This window comes from Neoarius graeffei, chromosome 26 (assembly GCF_027579695.1).
Source record: "Neoarius graeffei isolate fNeoGra1 chromosome 26, fNeoGra1.pri, whole genome shotgun sequence".
NCBI lineage: Eukaryota > Metazoa > Chordata > Actinopteri > Siluriformes > Ariidae > Neoarius > Neoarius graeffei.
Window position 1 is genome coordinate 37,208,177 of NC_083594.1, and position 19,909 is coordinate 37,228,085.

The 19,909-nt window shown below is 45.6% G+C and overlaps 1 protein-coding gene across 1 annotated transcript in view; it reads right to left on the reverse strand.

The window, feature by feature from the left end:
• Nucleotides 1-19,909, reverse strand: part of cntn2 (contactin 2) — a 194,174-nt gene that overhangs the window by 145,379 nt on the left and 28,886 nt on the right. The window contains exons 10-12 of the mRNA XM_060910961.1: nucleotides 7,278-7,428; nucleotides 6,844-6,971; nucleotides 5,004-5,179 (exon numbers count right to left, since the gene is read on the reverse strand). Of these exons, the coding sequence (XP_060766944.1) occupies nucleotides 5,004-5,179; nucleotides 6,844-6,971; nucleotides 7,278-7,428 (455 nt within the window). The remainder of the gene's footprint in view (nucleotides 1-5,003; nucleotides 5,180-6,843; nucleotides 6,972-7,277; nucleotides 7,429-19,909) is intronic.

Consider the following 19,909-nt stretch of genomic DNA (forward strand, 5'->3'; position numbering starts at 1 on the left):
AACGATCCTTTTTGTCAACCTGGAATGACCATCACTGAACAGAGACAGACAGAACTGAGGATGCCTTTCGGACGAGAGGCGAAACATCTTCAAGACTTTTCAAGCAAGTCCAGTTGCTCTCTTCTACCAACCACAGATTACTATGTACCTGGATGACTGAGTATCTTCACAGATATGTTTCTACACACTTTAGGGTGAGTTCCCTTCGACTGGTGCGGGAGTATGAGAGGACTTCCAGAAAACTGGCAGACATCTTAGCCAGAGAGGATCGTTCATTTTTGTCAACATGGAACGACCATCACTGAACAGAGACAGACAGAACTGAGGATGCCTTTCAGACGAGAGGTGAAACGTCTTCAAGACTTTTCAAGCAAGTCCAGTTGCTCTCTTCTACCAACCACAAGTCAAGTCAAGTCATTTGTATAGTGCTTTTAATAATAAACATTGTCGCAAAGCAGCTTTACAGAATTTGAACCACTTAACCAGCTAATTTTATCCCTAATCTATCCACAATGAGCACGCCTGTGGAGATGGTGGCAAGGAAAACTCCCTCAGATGACATGAGGAAGAAACCTCCAGAAGAACCAGACACAAAAGGGAACCCATCCCCATCCGGCCAACAACAGACAACATGACTATAACATTAACAGTCCTAACATAAAGTCAGCTTCGTTGATGCTATAAACTGGCCTGAATAATGGCCCGGTTCTATTGGCCAGGGATTTGCGGGGACGTTTGTTGGTGGTGTGCAGTGTGCCGCGAATGCCAATTAGTAAATCCCACAGCCACTCCAAAAGCCCCTTTGTGCCCACTCCCTCTAATCGAGACCCCCTTCAAGAGGACTGGCATGGATCTCGTTGGGCCATTAGATCGGTCAGCATGAGGATATCACTTTATTTTAGTTCTGGTGGACTATGCAATGCGATATCCAGAAGCAGTGCCTCTCCGCAATATCTCTGCACGCAATACTGCAGAAGCGCTTTTCCATATTATCTCCCGGGTCGGGATTCTGAAAGAAATCCTGAAAGATCAAGGCACTGCGTTTATGTCACACACACTGCGCAAGTTGTATGAGTTGTTGGGGATTAAATCTATCCACATCAGCGTTTATCACCCACAAATGGGTGGTTTAGGAGAGCAGCTTAATCAGACACTTAAAAATTTTATTCAGAAATTTGTAAGTGAAGATGCACATAATTGGGATAAATGGCTCGAGCCCCTGTTATGAGAGGTCCTGCAAACCTCCACGGGATTTTCTCATCTCATCTCATTATCTCTAGCCACTTTATCCTGTTCTACAGGGTCGCAGGCAAGCTGGAGCCTATCCCAGCTGACTCCGGGCGAAAGGCGGGGTACACCCTGGACAAGTCGCCAGGTCATTACAGGGCTGACACATAGACACAGACAACCATTCACACTCACACCTACTGTCAATTTAGAGTCACCAGTTAACCTAACCTGCATATCTTTGGACTGTGGAGGAAACCGGAGCACCCAGAGGAAACCCACGCAGACACGGGGAGAACATGCAAACTCTGCACAGAAAGGCCCTCGCCGGCCATGGGGCTTGAACCCGGACCTTCTTACTGTGAGGCGACAGCGCTAACCACTACACCACTGTGCCGCCCTCCACAGGATTTTCCCCATTTTAATTATTATATGGGCAAAAGCCTCACGGCATTTTAGACGTTCTGCTGGAGAATTGGGAGGAGGGACCTTCACCTAGTAAGAATGAAATTCAATACATTCTGGACATGCTCGACACACTCACACACTTACCTAGGAGAATTTATGGCAGGCACAAGAATGTCAAGCCTGGCTGTGTGACAGGGGCACGCACCTTAGGGAGTTCACACCAGGAGACAAAGTACTCATATTACTGCCCACACTGAGCTCCAAATTAGTCATCAAATGGCAAGGGCCCTTCAAGGTCACACAGCGAATTGGGGATGTCGACTATGAGGTGAGACAAACAGATAAGGGTGGGGTACTACAAATATACCACCTCAACCTGTTAAAATGTTGGAACAAGAGGGTCTCTGTGGCGTCGGCGTCAGTAGTTCCAGAGAGGGCGAAGCTGGGGCTGGAGGTAAAAACCACAAAAGCACCCATTCAAGCCACTCCAGTTCCTTGTGGAGACCACCTCTCACTGGCCCAACTCACAGAGGTTGCCAAATTGCAAGAGGAGTTTTCTGACGTGTTCTTTCCCCTTCCCGGCCACACCCACCTCATAGAACACCACATTGAAATGCCACTGGGAGTACTGGTATGTAGCCACCCTTACCGCTTACCCGAACACAAAAAAGGGTAGTTCGGGATGAACTCAAGGCTATGCTCAAAATGTGCATAATTAAGGAGTCACACAGTGACTGGAGCAGCCCTGTGGTCTTGGTCCCCAAGGCTGACAGGTCGGTCTGGTTCTGTGTGGACTACAGAAAAGTCAACGCAGTGTCTAAATTTGACGCATACTCAATGCCTCATATTAATGAGCTGCTCAATCAGTTAGGTGCTGCTTGCTTTTACTCAACACTGGATTTAATGAAGAGATATTGGCAGATCCTCTTGACTCCTCTATCCCAAGAGAAAACAGCCTTTTCCACACCGTTTGGGTTACACCAGTTTGTCACGCTTACTTTTTGGTTATTTGGGGCACCAGCTACATTCCAGCAGCTCATGGATAAGATTCTCTGTCTCCATGCCACCTATGCAGCAGCGTACCTTGACGACATTATTGTGTATAGCAATGATTGGCCACAGCAGCTTGAGCACCTTAGGGCTGTCCTAGAGTTGCTGAGGCATGCGGGTCTCACAGTTAACCCAAAGAAGTGTGTGATTGGGCGGGTAGAAGTATGGTATCTGGGTTTCCACTTGGGTCATAGGCAGGTGTGTCTCCAAATTGACAAGACTGCAGTGATTGCGGCCTGCCCGAGGCCCAAGACTAAAAAGGGGGTGAAACAGTTCCTGGGGCTGGCTGGCTACCATCATAGGTTCATACCTAATTATTCAGACATCACCATCCCGCTGACTGATCTCACTATAAAGGGAGCACCAGATCCGGTCCAGTGGATGGAGCAGTGCCAACAGGCTTTCAGCTGGGTAAAAGCTGCACTGTGTGGGGGCAATTCTTACACCCCCCTGACTTCTCTCTCCCCTTTATTTTGCAAACGGACGCATCGGACAGAGGGCTGGGGGCTGTATTGTCCCAGGAGGTGGAGGGCGAGGAACGTCCTGTGCTGTACATCAGCCTCAAGCTCTCAATGAATGATAGTAAGTACAGCACCATTGAAAAAGAGTGCCTGGCTATCAAGTGGGCGGTCCTCACCCTCCGATACTACTTGCTGGGGTGCCCCTTCACCCTCTGTTCGGACTACGTGCCCCTCCAGTGGCTCCACCACATGAAAGATGCCAATGCGTGGATCACCCGTTGGTAGCTCACCCTCCACCCATTTAAATTCAAGGTGGTCCACAGGCTGGGGCCACGGATGGTGGTGATGGACTTCCTGTCCCGTCATGGGGGGGGTCTGCTGCAGGCTGGAAGGCTCCCCGGTCTGAGTCGGGCAGTGGGGGTATGTGGCAGTGGGGACGTGGCCAAGCGTCGGTTTGTGAATGGACGGCGGGGTCAGGGAAAGTGAGTGGCAAAGTCAATGCACCTGTTGGTAATTAATGTTGTGTGTGTGTTGCAGTGAAGGCAAAGAGTAGAAAAGGAGGGAGAGATCAAAGAGAAGGGGGCTCTCCCAACCAGAACACGTGTGTCTCTGAGTAAAGAGTGAAACATTTGAAGCTGAAAAGCTGTAAAAATAAAAAAAAAAGAGTGTGTGAACATCATCTCTCGCCTGCCGTGCTTCAATCTTCCACCCACATCAGGGCTTATTACAGACAGCATTTTGGTTTGTGGAACTGCAGATCGGTCCAACTGCTCACTGGGAAACAGTGGACTGAAAACTTAGGTTCCGATTTAGGTAGAAAAACCTTCCAGAGTCAACTGAAATCAATGGCTTGCAAAGTCTGTGTGTTTTCAGAGTCCTTGTAAGTGTGTGCTGTGATTGCTCTTTGATCAGCAACAGGTGCATGGCATTTAGTCCTAAGGAGCTTGAGCACAGCGTGCACAAGTAGCAGTTTGAGGCAAGCCACTGCACGTGTGAGTAGCAGTTCAAGGTGAGCCACTGCTCACATGTACATGACACAATGTCAGAAAAATAATGTGAATATTGTAAGCTTTCAGTTAGTAAAAGTACGATACTATTTTCCCATCAGTTTTACTTGCCCAAGAAACTTGTAATCCTGGATTGCTTTAATTTTAGGCACAGTCTCCTTATCACTAATTTCTCCTCCCGAGTCACTATCACAGTTCATTGAGTTAAATGATCATGAATGGAGGCAATAATTTCTTTGTCTGTTCTGGAAATGGCAAAGGTTACCAGTGTATCATTGTCAGTGTCTACCTACTGGCTCACTATGTTTTCTAAATCTTCACCATTCAGTTCATTCATGTGTTGCAAGTCACTGATGATGTCAGCAGTCATTTCATCCTTTTTATCAGTCCTTGATCACCATCTTCGATAATTGTTAGTGATCAGAATATAAGCTTAGCTAGTTAAGCCTTTATTTTATGGTATTAACACGTAATGTTAACTTGACTGCGGACTTGATTACTTATTGTTTGTTTCTGGTTGGAAGAGGAATGGCTCAGGGATTTTTTTTTGAAGACTCCGACTCATTGTCACTAAAGTCGGGGGACATGAACTTTGTTTGTTATATGCGAAAGTTCATAGTAAAAAAGTTTGTTATAGTAGGGTTGCAGTGTAATTTGTCTGCAAAAGCCAGAATTACATCATTACTGAGAAAATCACAGCAGATTTGCTGACTGCACTGTCATTAAACCAAGAGAATTAGATGTAAATTAGAGAAAAAGCCATTCAGTTCATTCATGATTATTTTTGTAGTCCATCATGATTTGGTTTTGATGATCATGGTACGAGTGAGCACATTAATAAAGCAGTTACCCCATCCATACGATGGTAGTGTCCATTTGGTTGCTCCAGGTCTAGCAGAGCCCCGTTTAGGGACCATGTGAACGTGAGGTCCATGGTTGGATCATGTGATGCATGACACTGTAGGGTGACATTATCCCCCTGGTTGATGTCAGCATTTGAAGGTGCCAGTGTAATTTTGGTTGCATCTGTTTATAAAGGGATAAAATGTCAAGAGTTAATAGTGAAGTAAGTCCAGAATCATCATAGCAGAATGTAAACTTGAGACATGTGAATAAAATAAACCTATATACAGTTGTGTTCAGAAGTTTACATGCACCATCATGAATGTCATCATGGACATGAATGTCACGGCAATATTGGGCTTTCAACGATTTCTTTGAACTGTCCTTTTTCTGTGGCAGAATGATTATACAACATGCATCTTTGTATAATAGAAAAAAAACAATTTGGTGCAATGGTTTTAATTTACTTTGGGTTGTCTCAAATCAACAAAGGGTCAAAATTTTACATACATGTTTGAAAATATACATACAGCACATGTAATATTTGGTTAAATGTCCCTTTTCAAGGGACATTTCACCTTGATCAGATGCTTTGGTAGCCTTTATTTTATGGTGTGAACATGTATTGTTAACTTGACTGCAGACTTGATCACTTATTGTTTGTCTCAGGTGGGAAGAGGAAGGCATGGCTCAGTGTTTCATGTAAGCAGGCAAATGATGGATGTAATTGAAGAAAGTATTTTTTCTTTACAAACAGGCAGGCAAACAGTTCAAAAACATAAGACAAAGGCAGAGTTGTGAAATGGGCAGTGGTCAAGCAAGGCACAAATAGAATGGTGGAGGCAAAGACGAAAGGCAGAGTCCAAATGTCTACACAAAAATATTATCGAGAATGGTGATCAAAGGATCGATAAAAGGATGAAATGACTGCTGATACCACTAAACTTTACACCTAGTTAAAGTGTATCAGTGGTGTTTTTATACCCCCCCCCTCCACCCAGCCCTGTGGCACGACATAAATGACATCACTGGTGATTTGCAACACATGAATGGTGAAGATTTAGAAAACATAGCGAGTCAGTGGGTGGACATTGACAATGATACACCGGTAACATCCGTAATTTCCATAACAGACGAAGAAATCATCGCCTCCATTGGTGATCCTTTAAGTCAGTCAATGGGGGGGCGTCGTGGCTCAGGTGGTTAAGGCGCCATACCATGAATGCGGGCGACCCGGGTTCGATTCCGGCCCGAGGTCATTTCCCGATCCCTTCCCGTCTCTCTCTCTCCCGCTCATTTCCTGTCTCTACACTGTCCTATCCAATAAAGGTGCAAAAAGCCCAAAAAAAAATCTTTAAAAAAAAAAAGTCAGTCAATGAACTGTGATAGTGGCTTGGAAGGAGAAATTAGTGATAAAGAAAATGTGCCTAAAATTTTGCATATAACGTGTGTTTGGTGTGACAAGTGGGTCCATTGCATTATTAGAAACTTTTCGGTATAGTGAACTATTTGGATGTTCCCCAAGGAGTCTGTTATCATGGAGCTGCAGTGTAATTAGAAACAAGTCCCTTGATTTGTGTGTATGTGTGTGTGTGAACTGATGTAAATGAAGAACTAAAAATATTATTTTTTATACTTATACCAGTATCACTTTAATTTTAACTTTTTATTCTGATAAATAAATGACCTGTACATAATTTTGGTTCGATGATGCATTCTGACTTAAATTATAAGTAGCCATATCCTTCAGGGAAACTGACTCAAGCCTACACTTTTAGTAAAAAAAAAAAGTTTTAATTGGTCATGTTGAACAGATCAGGACATAAAGATGAATGAAGGTGTTGTACCTCTGACTGACAGATGGCCAGTGCTGTTGGCTTTGCCCAAGTAATTTTCAGCAAAACAAGTGTACTTTCCTTCATCTGCACGGCTGATATTATAGATCCACAGAACCCCATCTGGCGTGACTGTAACCCTGCATAAAGTTTCATGATGTTACTCCTCTGTTCTTTCATCTACACAGCTTAGAGCTGAGGCTTCATAACCTGAGCTACTGTAAACATTATTTCAAACAGTTCTTTTAATTTACTGAACTGGGAAAATGTAAAGCCCATTTGAGCCTTTCGTGAACAACAAAATTGCTGTCAAATATGGTGCAATCAAATGTAATCTAAAATGGGATTATTTTTGAAGTTATTTCTTGAAATGGTGTCACAAATATAGTCACACATTTTTCCTTGAAAGACAGAATGAGAATGAGGGAGATTATGACACATATTACCTGCTGCTGTTGGTGAGGAGCTCGGTGCCACGACTCCAGAAGAGTGTGGGTTTAGGAGCTGCACGTGGTTTACACTCCATCTTAACCTGGCCACCACGAGCAGCAGGGACCAGCTTTCTCACTGGGTTCAACCTAAAGTCTGGAGCCTGGACTGAGAACGAGGACAGATGAACAGGACAGAACAAAACACGGAGGGAGGAAGGAGAAGAAAGGAGATGAGAGGAGAGGGAAAGGAATCATACAATCTGAGAAATGGAAGGAGAAATATCCTCAGAAAATTTACCCACAAATACACCTATGACTGGGGTAGTTGTATGATTGGATGGGTAAAACAGAATTTGTAATAGATACAGCAAGGGATCAGAAAATACAAGTAAATTAATGTTTATCACATTCATTAATATTGTGAGATGACACTAAACTGTGTAAGTTCAGAGTTAAGATATGCAGACAAGGTTTGCTAAGTCCATGGTTTTCCCATTTGGGGGTTGGATATTTTACATATCCAAATAAATGAAATAATTGTCCTGAAAACCTAATAGTAAACTTGTTTTTTTTTTTAAATACAAACATGAAATTTAAAACAAATTCAGTGTAACAAAGTATAATACATATGGATGTGGGCTATACTTACAATGAAAAATATAGAGAATCAGATGGAATGAGACAATGTCTTGCAAAAGTATTCATCCCCCTTGGTGTTTGTCCTGTTTTGTTGCATTACATGATGGAATTAAAACAGATTTTTGGAGGGTTAGCACCACTTGATTTACACAACATTCCTACCACTTTAAAGGTGCAAATTGTTGTTTTATTGTGACAAACAATAATTAAGATGAAAAAACAAATCTGGAGTGTGCATAGGTATTCACGCCCCCAAAGTCAATTCTGTCTAACCGGTTTTAACCATATCTAAAGTGAATTGCTGTGTGCCTTACTGTGTCTCCACAAGAAAGAGAACACCTAATTTGAGCCTTTATCAGCTGCCAATCAAGAAGAAGAGAAGAAAGAAATGGATAAGTTTGATCTGCAATGAAAACCTTCAAACTGAATTAAAATAGACAAGTGTTTGTAGCTTACATTTCTATGGTGGGAAAAAGATTTACTTAAACCGTGACCCAGCAATATTTCCATGGTCTGCAGAACGGCCTTCGGTTATAGAAGATTATAACAATCAACACTGTTCATCATCTGAAACTAGCGATACTCCAAAGCCTGTAAAACAAAGAAGCCTTTGCCTCCCAATGTACCAAAGCACTCGGCAGCCGAACGAGCCTGTCAGACCGATAAAACTCCCAAACCATGAAGGGTTCTCTTTTAGGTATGTATAATGTTCAGTATACCTCACTAGTGGCATTTATTGAAGAAAACGCATTTACACTGAACATGACATGGCAGATCAGCAGGTTTCCAAAGTTGTTGGGGCTTTTTTTGTTGTTTTTTTGTAATGCTTCCTAATATCAAGCTTTATTTAACTAATCACTCATTTATAAATGTTTTGATGCTGTTCATCTGGACCTGGGATCATGAAGCAATCCTAGACTTAGTCAACAGTTTATTTTTCATAATAGTTTCCCTTACTGCATCTGTAACCTTCATTGTGCTTGTAAGTGACCATAGTTTAAGAGACTTTTATTTTGAAATCACACAGGACACGTGTAAGCTGCAGACAAAACAAAATTCAGCACGTGGCAATTTTTGTTAGACAAAGAGCCACACATTTTTTCTCTCTTGCTTAGAACATACACCACATGTACTACACAGTATGTAAACTCAACATTTTCTCACTGTTTTACTTGAAACTTATGTGCATATCTTCGTTTCGGATAATATTTGAACATATATGTTTAAGTCTGCTGTGAACTACCTGCAAGGGGCTAATTGGACTGCTAAGTGAACTGCTAGTTTTTGCACCCTTGGAAATTGGAGCGAGGTATGAAACCTTTGACATTTTCAGTTATCCAAGTGAACTTTGTAATGTAAAGTGTTAAATGATATTTGCATATGAGCATATTCTTCGTTTATCATTTGAGCATCCAGTTAATATTTTGCATAAACCCATGCACCTTATTTGTATTTTTATTTACCTGCTTTATTTGTATCATATATTTAGTTTTACTTGTATTTTTATTTACTGCTTTATTTGTATCATACTTTTAGTTTTACAGTGCTGGGCGGCACGGTGGTGTAGTGGTTAGCACTGTCGCCTCACAGCAAGAAGGTTCTGGGTTCGAACCCAGTGGCCAACGAGGGCCTTTCTGTGTGGAATTTGCATGTTCTCCCCATGTCTGCGTGGGTTTCCTCCGGGTGCGCCGGTTCCCCCTACAGTCCAAAGACATGCGGTTAGGTTAATATGGGACGGCCTTGGGCTGAGGTGCCCTTGAGCGAGGCACCTAACTCCCGACTGCTCTCCGGGCGCTGTTAGCATGGCTGCCCACTGCTCTGGGTATATGTGTGCTCATTGCTCACGTGTGTTCACTACTTCAGATGGGTTAAATGCAGAGAGGAAATTTCACAAGTGTGTGATGAATGAAGTTGTGCTTTCTTAGGCCCAATCCCAATTCTAATTTCTACCCCTTCCCCTCCCCCTTCCCCTTGGCCCTTCCCCTTGAAACTGAGCTACAAGGGATAGGGCTTGAAATTCAACCCTTACGTATTGGGATAGCCCTTCAACGATCGCATACGTCATCGCGTACCTCCGTCAGCATTTACGTTAGCAAAACGCGACCAAATGCGTCATTGGCTGCGACCAGCCGCTACAGTCAGAGCCAGAACCAGAAATCTCTGCTGGCAGGGTGTGATTTGTTAACTAACACCACTGAATGGGATATCTTTGGCGCTTCGTGCACCACATCCGACAGAATGAGGTGTCAGAACACTCATGTAAACAATAAAAGCGAGAATAACAGAACAAAACGTACGCAGTCAAGCAACCAAAAACAATACTCACTCCCAAAGCTTTTTAGCAGCAGCTTGGATTTCAGAAATCGCTGCTCATTCTCAGCTCGAAAGCGAATCAAGCAGCGTGTTTCCTCTGGATAACAACTTAAAACACGTAAATAATGGAGAAAATACATTTATGACAATCTTTCGCCGCGGGAACCGCCATCTTTCTGAAATCCGCATGAAATCTCGCTGAAATCCGCATGGCATTGTGGGAAATCACTCAAACCCCTTCGTTCGGAGTCAGCTCCAGGAAAATCTCCGTTTGGAGGGGTACAGAAGCCCTACCCCTTCCCCTACCCCTCCGCGTTAACTGGGATTGGGATACCCCTATCCCTTCACGTGAACGCGCAAAATGGAGGGGAAGGGCCAAGGGGTTGGTCCAAGGGGTGAAATGGGATTCGGCCTTTCTTTCTTTCTTTGGAAGAGCAGCAATAAATGTCATTGCACCCATTTTCGAGACTCCTCTTCATTTCGGTTCCGAGGGGTGCTACAGTAAAACTTGTCACTAGGCCTGAGTCATCTACCACACTCTGCCAGGATCAGCTTGCAAGATGTCCTAATGTCCATGGTCTACAGATAAGTCAACAATCAGAGACTTTGACAGAATACAGGTTAAATTCAATGACTGTCAACATTGGACATTTGAAGAGTTGATGCATTGAAAATGGTTTATGGTATTGTGTGTTTACACGATGATTGAGTAATTTCATGTAAATCTTGTGACCTTAAAGGTGAGAATAGATACTTTCAAATAAGCAAGAAAAAATGAAGGTGAATGCATTTCACATTGTTTCATTGTGTTTAATCTGATAGAATTTAAAAGGAGTGTATTGTCTGATTGTAGATCATCAGTGATATTGTCTGATATCATGATTGTTGTTCTGTACTTAGCGTATTTTTGAGGGTAAATATCTAAAGTGAGTGGTTATATAGGTCAAAATTTGGTTAAAGTCATCACTTAACAGATTGAGTACAGATATAGGCCTACTACACTTAAAGCTTGTAACATAAACAGACACACAGATAAGCAGGCAAGATGTTAGAACCCACTGAAGAAGCAGACAAGACACCGCAGGTCAGGTCTAGCTCTCGTAAGCGAAATCTAACAGAAAAGGGCCAAGAGTTACATGAACAAGAAGCAAAGAAAAATGAGAGAGCATTCAACAAGGCTTATGAAGTGTGGCGACATACAGCAAGGGAAATACAGTAAGAACACAGCTAAAGTCTTGCTGCTCAGATGAAGAGCTTGAATCATGCCAAGTCAACATTGAATCTAAACTCAACACAGCTGTGCAACATTATCAAGCTATGCAGCGAAACCATAGTACTACTCAAGCCATTGTAAGGCAAATGGATGCATGTGGCTCTATAACAGCAGAGATCTGTGAACTTGCTACTAGACGATTAAAGAACACACATGAGTTTTTTAATGATCAACTTGAAAAGGAAAGAGTGAGGATGACATTAAATAAACATGAGTATGGGTCAGTCTTCGGGGAAACAAATACTGAAACTGTGTTCTCTGAGCCACCTGAAGAATCAGATAAGATCTCTAATGCCAACTCCGGGGCGTCTAGCAAACGTGCCGATGCTGAGGCTGAACTTGCTGCCAGATTAGAACAGGCAAAGGCCATGCAAGAACTACATGCTCAACAGTCAAGACTTGATGAACTGGAGAGTGAATGGAAAGCCAGGGAGGCTGAAATGAAATTAAGAATAGGGAGAGGAAAAATAAGGTTACTACAGCTACAAGCAGACAGTGATGTAAAGGTAGCAGCAGCGCGCGTGAAGGCTTACAATGACTGATAACCTTATTCACGGTGGTGAAGAAACACGCATCCAAATCCCACCAGGCCACCAAAACACTGTCAAAACTCAATTAAACATACAAGCCACACCGTTCCAGTCTCATCGTGCACCACAGGAAGCATTGTCAAATCAGTTAGAAGTCAATTTAGCTCGAGAAATTGCTAGTTCATTTACTCTAAGTCGTCTACCTGTCCCAGAACCCACAATGTTCACTGGTGACCCCCTAAAGTTTATCGATTGGCAATTATCCTTCAAAGCCCTAATTGATCAGAGGCCCCTTCCAGTTGCTGAAAAAATGCTCTATTTAAAGAGTTATCTCGCAGGAGAAGCATGCAAGGCTGTGGAGGGATTTTTCTATCAGAACGCAGACGATGCATATCAGGGTGCTTGGGCGGTCCTTCAAGACAGGTACAGGAATCCATTCATAGTTCAGAAGGCCTTTAGAGACAAGCTTGTAAAGTGGCCGAAGATTTCTGCAAATGACCCAATTGCACTTAGAGAGTTCGCTGATTTTCTTAAGGGATGTGCTGAGGCCATTCCCCATATTAAGGGACTGAGCATTCTCGATGACTGTGAGGAGAATCACAAACTTCTTAAAAAGCTCCCTGATTGGTTGGTTCGTAGGTGGAGTCGTATTGCTGTGAAAGAATTAGACCAAAGTGGAAATTACCCCAGCTTTGCACACTTTACAGAGTTCATGGCAAGGGAAGCCAGAATAGCATGCAACCCTATTGCTTCATCACTTCTGCTGAACATTAAAACCACAGAAGAGAGGCTCCCACAGCAAGCCAAAGCCCTAACCACAGTCACTCAAGCGAAAGACACCTCTACAGAGACTGTAGAACGGTCAAAGGCATGGCCGCATTGCTTATGTTGTCAGGACAAAGCTCATGGTATTGCTAAATGTCCAATCTTTGCTGCAAAAACCATAGACGATAAAAGGGCATTCATTTATGAGCATCACCTTTGCTTTGGTTGCCTAAGAAAGGGGCACATTACCAAAGAGTGTAAAAGGTGGCACACCTGCAGCACATGTGGTCGACATCATCCTACATGCCTGCATATAGAAGGAAAGATAAACTCAAATGAAATAGCCGCTAAGGACTCTGGAGCTGTAGGAGAACATACGAATGAGGGAACACACAAGGTTACATCATTTACCTTGACACAACATGCCTCAGCCACCTCCAGCATTGTCCCAGTTCTTGTGTCTTCAACGACAGCACCAGAGAAGGAAATTCTCATTTATGCACTGCTTGACACACAGAGTGACTCTCCTTTCATATTGAAGGATCTAGCTGCTGATCTCAGTGTGACCACACTTTCAGTACAACTCAAGCACCATGACTGCTGCTAATACAGTAATAGCAAGTAAGACCGTTAGTGGTCTACAGGTTAGAGGACTGAACTCTGAGACATACATCAAGGTAAAACAGGCCTATACTCGAGACTTCATTCCAGTCGATAAGTCACACATTCCCACTAAAAGCACAGCACTCCGGTGGCCTCATTTGAACCACTTAAGAAACAAGATGCCACCATTACAAGACTGTGAGGTGGGACTACTGAATGGTTATGACTGCCCGTCAGCACTGGCCCCCCTAGACATCATCGCAGGTAGTGAAAATGAACCCTTTGCACAAAGGACTGCATTAGGCTGGAGCATCATAGGGTCAGCCAATCCCCACTTAGACAGGCAGGGAAACCAAAGTTTCGTTCATCGAATCTCAGTGAAGGAAATTCCAGTGCCATCTGCCCCAGATGTGTTAAAGATTTTAGAATCAGACTTCAACGATAAGATCTATGAGAAGAAATATGTGTCTCAGGATGATGTTCGAGTCATTCTGTTTCTGAGTGACAACATTAAGCAGAAGGACAATGGACATTACGAAATGCCACTCCCCTTTAAGGGCACTGGTTTACCAGTTCTTCCAAATAACAAGAAGCTGGCCACTGTTAGGCTGCAACACCTGAAGAAAAAGTTGAAGTCAAACAAACAGTATTATGACCACTACACAGTCTTCATGAAAGACATAATGGACAGAGGTGATGCAGAACTAGCCCCCACAGCTCCTGAGAGAGAGACCGCATGGTACATCCCACATCATGGGGTATACCACCCCAGAAAGCCAGATAAACTTAGAGTTGTTTTCGATTGCTCTGCCAAGTTTAATGGGATCTCTTTGAGTGACACACTTCTAACTGGTCCTGATTTGATCAACTCTTTGGTGGGAGTTCTTCTATGGTTTAGAAGAGAAGCTGTTGCTGTGATCTGCGACATTGAGAATGTTTCATCAGTTCTCTGTCTTACCTGAATGCTGTAATTACCTGAAGTTCCTTTGGTGGGAGGGAGGTCAGTTGGAACCAGAACCTCAAGAATATAGAATGACGGTCCACCTCTTCAGTGCTGTCTCCTCCCCTGGGTGTGCCAATTTTGGACTCAGGTACCTGGCACAGCAACATAAGACCGACCATCCCCTAGCATCAGCCTTTGTAGAGAATAATTTCTATGTGGATGATGAGTTGATCAGTGTTCCAATGGAGGAAGAGGCTAAAGAGCTAATCATCGGGGCGCAGCAACTTTGCAAAAGGGCAGGCTTGTGCTTGCATAAGTTCAACTCAAACCGAAGAGAGGTCCTTACCTGTGTAGTTCCATCAGAAAGAGCAGCAACTACTGACCCTCTCAATCTCAATCCAGGCATTTTACCAAAAGGACACATACTTGGCATTCAGTGGTCCATGGAAACTGACACCTTTACTTTCAATATTAATGTCAAAGACCACTCTCCAACTCGCCGTGGTATCCTGTCAGTTGTTGCCTCTCTCTATGACCCACTTGGGTTTGTGGCTCCATTCACCCTGAGAGGGAAATGTATCCTGCAGGAGCTGTGTCACCGAGGTGTTGGTTGGGATGATCCCATTCCTGTAAGCCTTCAGTCACGGTGGGAGGAGTGGAAGGATGGTCTCAGAAGGTTAAGGGAGATCACTATACCCCGATGTAATGTCCTTCACAACCTCGGTAACATTGTCAGGATTGAACTACACCACTTTGCAGATGCCAGCAGTACAGGATATGGCACGTGTTCCTACCTTAGGTACACAAACAACAAAGGTGAGATCCATTGCAGTCTCGTAATGGCAAAGTCCAGAGTAGCTCCATCAAAGATCTTAAGTATCCTGAGATTGGAACTCTCAGCTGCTGTCACCGCAGCCAGAATGAGCATCATGTTAAAGATGGAACTTCAGATGAAAATTGATGAAGAATTTTTTTGGACTGTCTCTCAGGTGATGCTAGCATACATCTGCAATGAAGCACCAAGATTCCACATGTTTGTGACCAACCGTGTTCAACTGATAAGGGGGAGTACAGATCCCAACCAATGGCACTATGTTGACACAACACAAAACCCGGCCGACCACGCTTCAAGAGGTATTAACGCAGAAGAAATCTCTTCATCTAACTGGTTATCCGGGCCCAAATTCCTGTGGAAACAAGAAGTGCTCTTACCACCTAAGCCCTCGACTGAATTGCTTGTCGGAGATCCAGAAGTCAAGGCAGCTCAGATATTTGCAACCCAAGTCAGTGAAACAAATGATATCCTAAGCTGCCTGAATCAGTTTTCCTCCTGGACAAGGCTCATCAAGGTGGTTGCAAGAATCAAGAGACTTGGACCTAAGGAAACTCCACAACATGCTGACTGTGTGTCCATTGAAGAATGTAAGAGAGCTGCTGAGGTCGTGATTAAGCTGGTCCAACAACAAGCCTTCTCTCAAGAGATAAAGGTACTCCAAATGAGTCAGAAGGGCAAGTGTCAACCAAGTTCAAGTCCTCTTCTCTGCCTGGACACCATACTAGATGAAGGACTGCTTTGTGTTGGTGGGAGACTGAAAGAGTCAGCCCTCAGTGAAGAACTAAAGCACCCCATTATCCTCCCAAGGGACAGCCACATCACTGAATTGATTATAGCTCATTACCATGCCCAGATCTGTCATCCGGGGTGAAATCAAACATTGATGGAGCTACGAGCCAATGGCTTTTGGATCCTTGGTGGGAGTAAGACTATTGCCAAGTTTGTTCACAGATGTATAAAATGCCAAAAGCTTAGATGACCTACAGAGGAGCAAAAATGTTCGACCTCCCAAAAGAACGCTGCCAAGCTTCAGCCCCCTTTACATTCTGTGGGATGGACTGCTTCAGCCCATTTGTCATTAAGAAGGGCCACAAAGAGTACAAGCGATATGGACTTATCTTCACATGTTTGTATTCACGAGCAGTCCACATTGAAATGCTTGAAGATATGTCTACAGCCTGTCTTATCAATGCCATAAGATGTTTTGTCAGTCTGAGAGGAGCAGTCAGTCAGCTCCGCTGTGACCAGGGCACAAATTTCGTCGGAGCTAGAAATGAGCTCAAAGAAGCCCTTAACTCTTTACCCCTTAATGACGACATATGACGACCCCGTGTATATCGCTTAATGACGACATATGATGGCCCCGTGTATATCCCATAATGATGACATATGATGCTGTGGCAGCGGGGGCGTGGTCAAGCGTCGGTCTGTGACCGCAGGGCGGAGTCAGGGAAGGTAAGTGGCAGAATCATTGCACCTGATGTTGATTAACATGTGTCTTCCCCAGTGACCACGCCCTATTTAAGGAGAGAGCAGAGGAGGAGCTCTCTCCCCAACCAGACACCTGATGTGTGTGCGCGTGTCTGTGTGTGTACGAGAGTGTGCAAGAGACAACTGAAAAGTGTCAAAATAAAAAGAGTTACAAAACTCAGTTCTGGCCTGCCATGTTCTGTGTTCCTCCCACTCCTAAAAACTGCCACAGTGGTGCTGAAACCCGGGACTGGAGCGCAGAAGAAGAACAGCCCCATGAAGTCCTCCCCTTTCGCTGACCTGGTCCACGCCCTCGCCACAGCCCAGCAGAGCCAGCACCAGGCGCTAGTCGCCCTCCGGAAGGAGCAAGAGCAACGGTTTGAGGCCCTGGTGTTGGCACAGCAGGAAGATCAACAGGCGTTCCGGCACCTCCTCGCGTCGGCGGGGTCCACCACCTCCACCGCCGTGGGCTCTTTCCCCCTCACCCTAACGAAGATGGGCCCGCAGGACGACCCCGAGGCCTTCCTCACGCTCTTCAAGCAGGTAGCAGAGGCCTCGGGCTGGCCGGTGGAACAGCGCGTGGCGCGCCTCCTCCCCCTGCTAATGGGCGAGGCGCAGCTGGCCGCGCTACAGCTCCCCGCCGGCTGGTCTATGCGGACCTCCGCCGGGCCGTCCTCCAGTGTGTGGGGCGCACCCCTGAACAGCAGCGAAAGCAGCGACAGCACTTCTGCACTTGGAGGAAGTCAGCCGGCCATCTGCGTTTGGCCAGCAACTCCGGGACACTTGCTGGCAGTGGTTGAGGGGCCGACAACCGGGACGCCGAGGGAATCATCGATCAGGTGATACTGGAGCAGTTCATCGCTCGCCTACCAGCAGGAACCGCAGAGTGGGTCCAGTGCCACCGCCCAGCATCGCTGGATCAGGCCATTGAGCTGGCGGAGGACCATTTGGTGGCTGTCCCAATGGCAGGACAGCAGACAACCTCTTTTTCCCTCTCTCTCTCTCTCTCTCTCTCCCCTTCTGTGTCTTGTCCTCATCCCGTTCCCCCACTGTGGAGGCGGGGGCCGGCGCCACTCCAGCCGGCCCGCCGCACCCGCGGTGCCTTCCCATTTCACCCTTCTGTGTCTGTCTCCCCCCCCATCAGGTGAGTGAGCCCCACAGTGCCAGTGCAGAGAGAAATCCCGGGCCGGTTTGCTGGCGCTGCGGGAAGCCGGGCCACCTCCAACAGCAGTGCTCGGCAATGGAGGTGGGTGCGGTGGTTCGGATCCCCGACGCGCCAGGAGCCGCCCTCGATCGGCCTGGAGCGTATCGCATACCAGTGAGTGTCCAAGGGGATACATATCAGGCGTTGGTGGACTCTGGCTGTAATCAGACCTCAATCCACCAAAGCCTGGTGCAAAATGAGGTATTGGGGGAGCACAGTTGGTGAAGGTGTTGTGTGTGTGTGCACAGGGATGTTCACAACTACCCTTTAGTGTCGGTCCATATTCTTTTTCGAGGGGAAAAATTTAGAGTAAAGGTGGTGGTTAATCCTTGCCTTACCCACTCGATAATTTTGGGGACTGATTGGCCGGGATTTGGGGAATTAATGAGTCATTTACTGAAGAGTGGGTCCTGCCATAGTTCCGCAGGGGGAGGTCCCGGTGTCGCATTGGTGGGAGCAGCTGTCACAGAGCCATCTACGTCATCTCTGCGTCAGAGTGAGGAGCCGCCGGCTCCTCCTCCTTCTATTGGGGAATCCCTTGCGGATTTTCCATTAGAGCAGTCGCGAGATGAGACTCTGCGGCATGCGTTTGACCAAGTGAGAGTAATCGATGGTCAAACGCTCCAACCAAACGCCACCCCGTCCTTCCCCAACTTCTCAATTATGAAGGATAGATTATACCGAGTGACGCAGGACACTCAGACTAAAGAACAAATCATGCAGCTTTTGATTCCAAAAAGCTGCCGGGAATTGGTATTCCAGGCGGCTCACTTTAATCCCATGGCTGGACACTTAGGACAGGATAAAACAGTAGCCCGAATAATGGCTCGGTTCTATTATCCAGGAATTCGCGGCGATGTCCGTAAGTGGTGTACGGCATGCCACGAATGCCAGTTAGTAAATCCAGCGGCCATTCCAAAAGTGCCTTTGCACCCTCTTCCATTAATCGAGACCCCGTTCAAAAGGATTGGGATGGATCTTGTCGGGCCATTAGATCGGTCAACACGAGGGTATCGCTTTATATTAGTTCTAGTGGACTATCCAATGCGATACCCGGAAGCAGTGCCTCTTCGCAATATCTCAGCAAGCAGTATTACGCAAGCGCTCTTCCGCGTCATCTCCCGAGTTGGAATCCCCAAAGAGATTCTGACTGATCAAGGCACCTCGTTTATGTCACGAACACTGAACGAACTGTATGGGTTATTAAGAATTAAGCCGATCCGCACCAGCGTTTATCACCCACAAATGGACTGTTTAGTCGAATGATTCAATCGCACCCTCAAAAATATAATTAAGAAATTCGTAAGCAAGGATGCACGTAATTGGGATAAATGGCTTGAACCCTTGTTATTTGCAGTGCGAGAGGTCCCACAAGCCTCCACGGGGTTCTCCCCATCCGAATTGTTATATGGGCGTAAGCTGCGTGGCATTTTAGACGTGCTGCGTGAAAATTGGGAGGAGAGACCTTCTCCAAGTAAAAATGAGATTCAATACATTATTGACCTGCGCGCAAAACTCCACACACTCACCCACCTAACCCAGGAGAATTTGCGGCAGGCTTAAGAACGGCAAACCCGCCTGTACGACAAGGGTACGCGCCTTAGGGAGTTCGCACCGGGAGATAAAGTACTCGTACTGTTGCCCACATCAAGCTCCAAATTAATCGCCAAGTGGCAAGGACCCTTTGAGGTCACACGGAGAGTCGGGGACGTTGACTATGAGGTGAGGCAAACGGACAGGAGTGGGGCGCTACAGATTTTCCACCTCAATCTACTCAAACTCTAGAACGAGGAGGTCCCCGTGGCATTGGTGTCGGTGGTTCTGGAGAAGGCGGAGCTGGGGACAGAGGTTCAAAAGGGAGCATTGGCATCCCGTACCTCTCCGGTCCCCTGTGGAGACCACCTCTCCCCGACCCAACTCACGGAGGTTGCCCAGTTGCAGACCGAATTTTCGGACGTGTTCTCGCCCCTGCCCGGCCACACCGACCTCATAGAGCACCACATTGAGATGCCCCCGGAGGTGGTAGTGCACAGCCGCCCTTACTGGCTACCCGAACACAAGAAAAAAGTGGT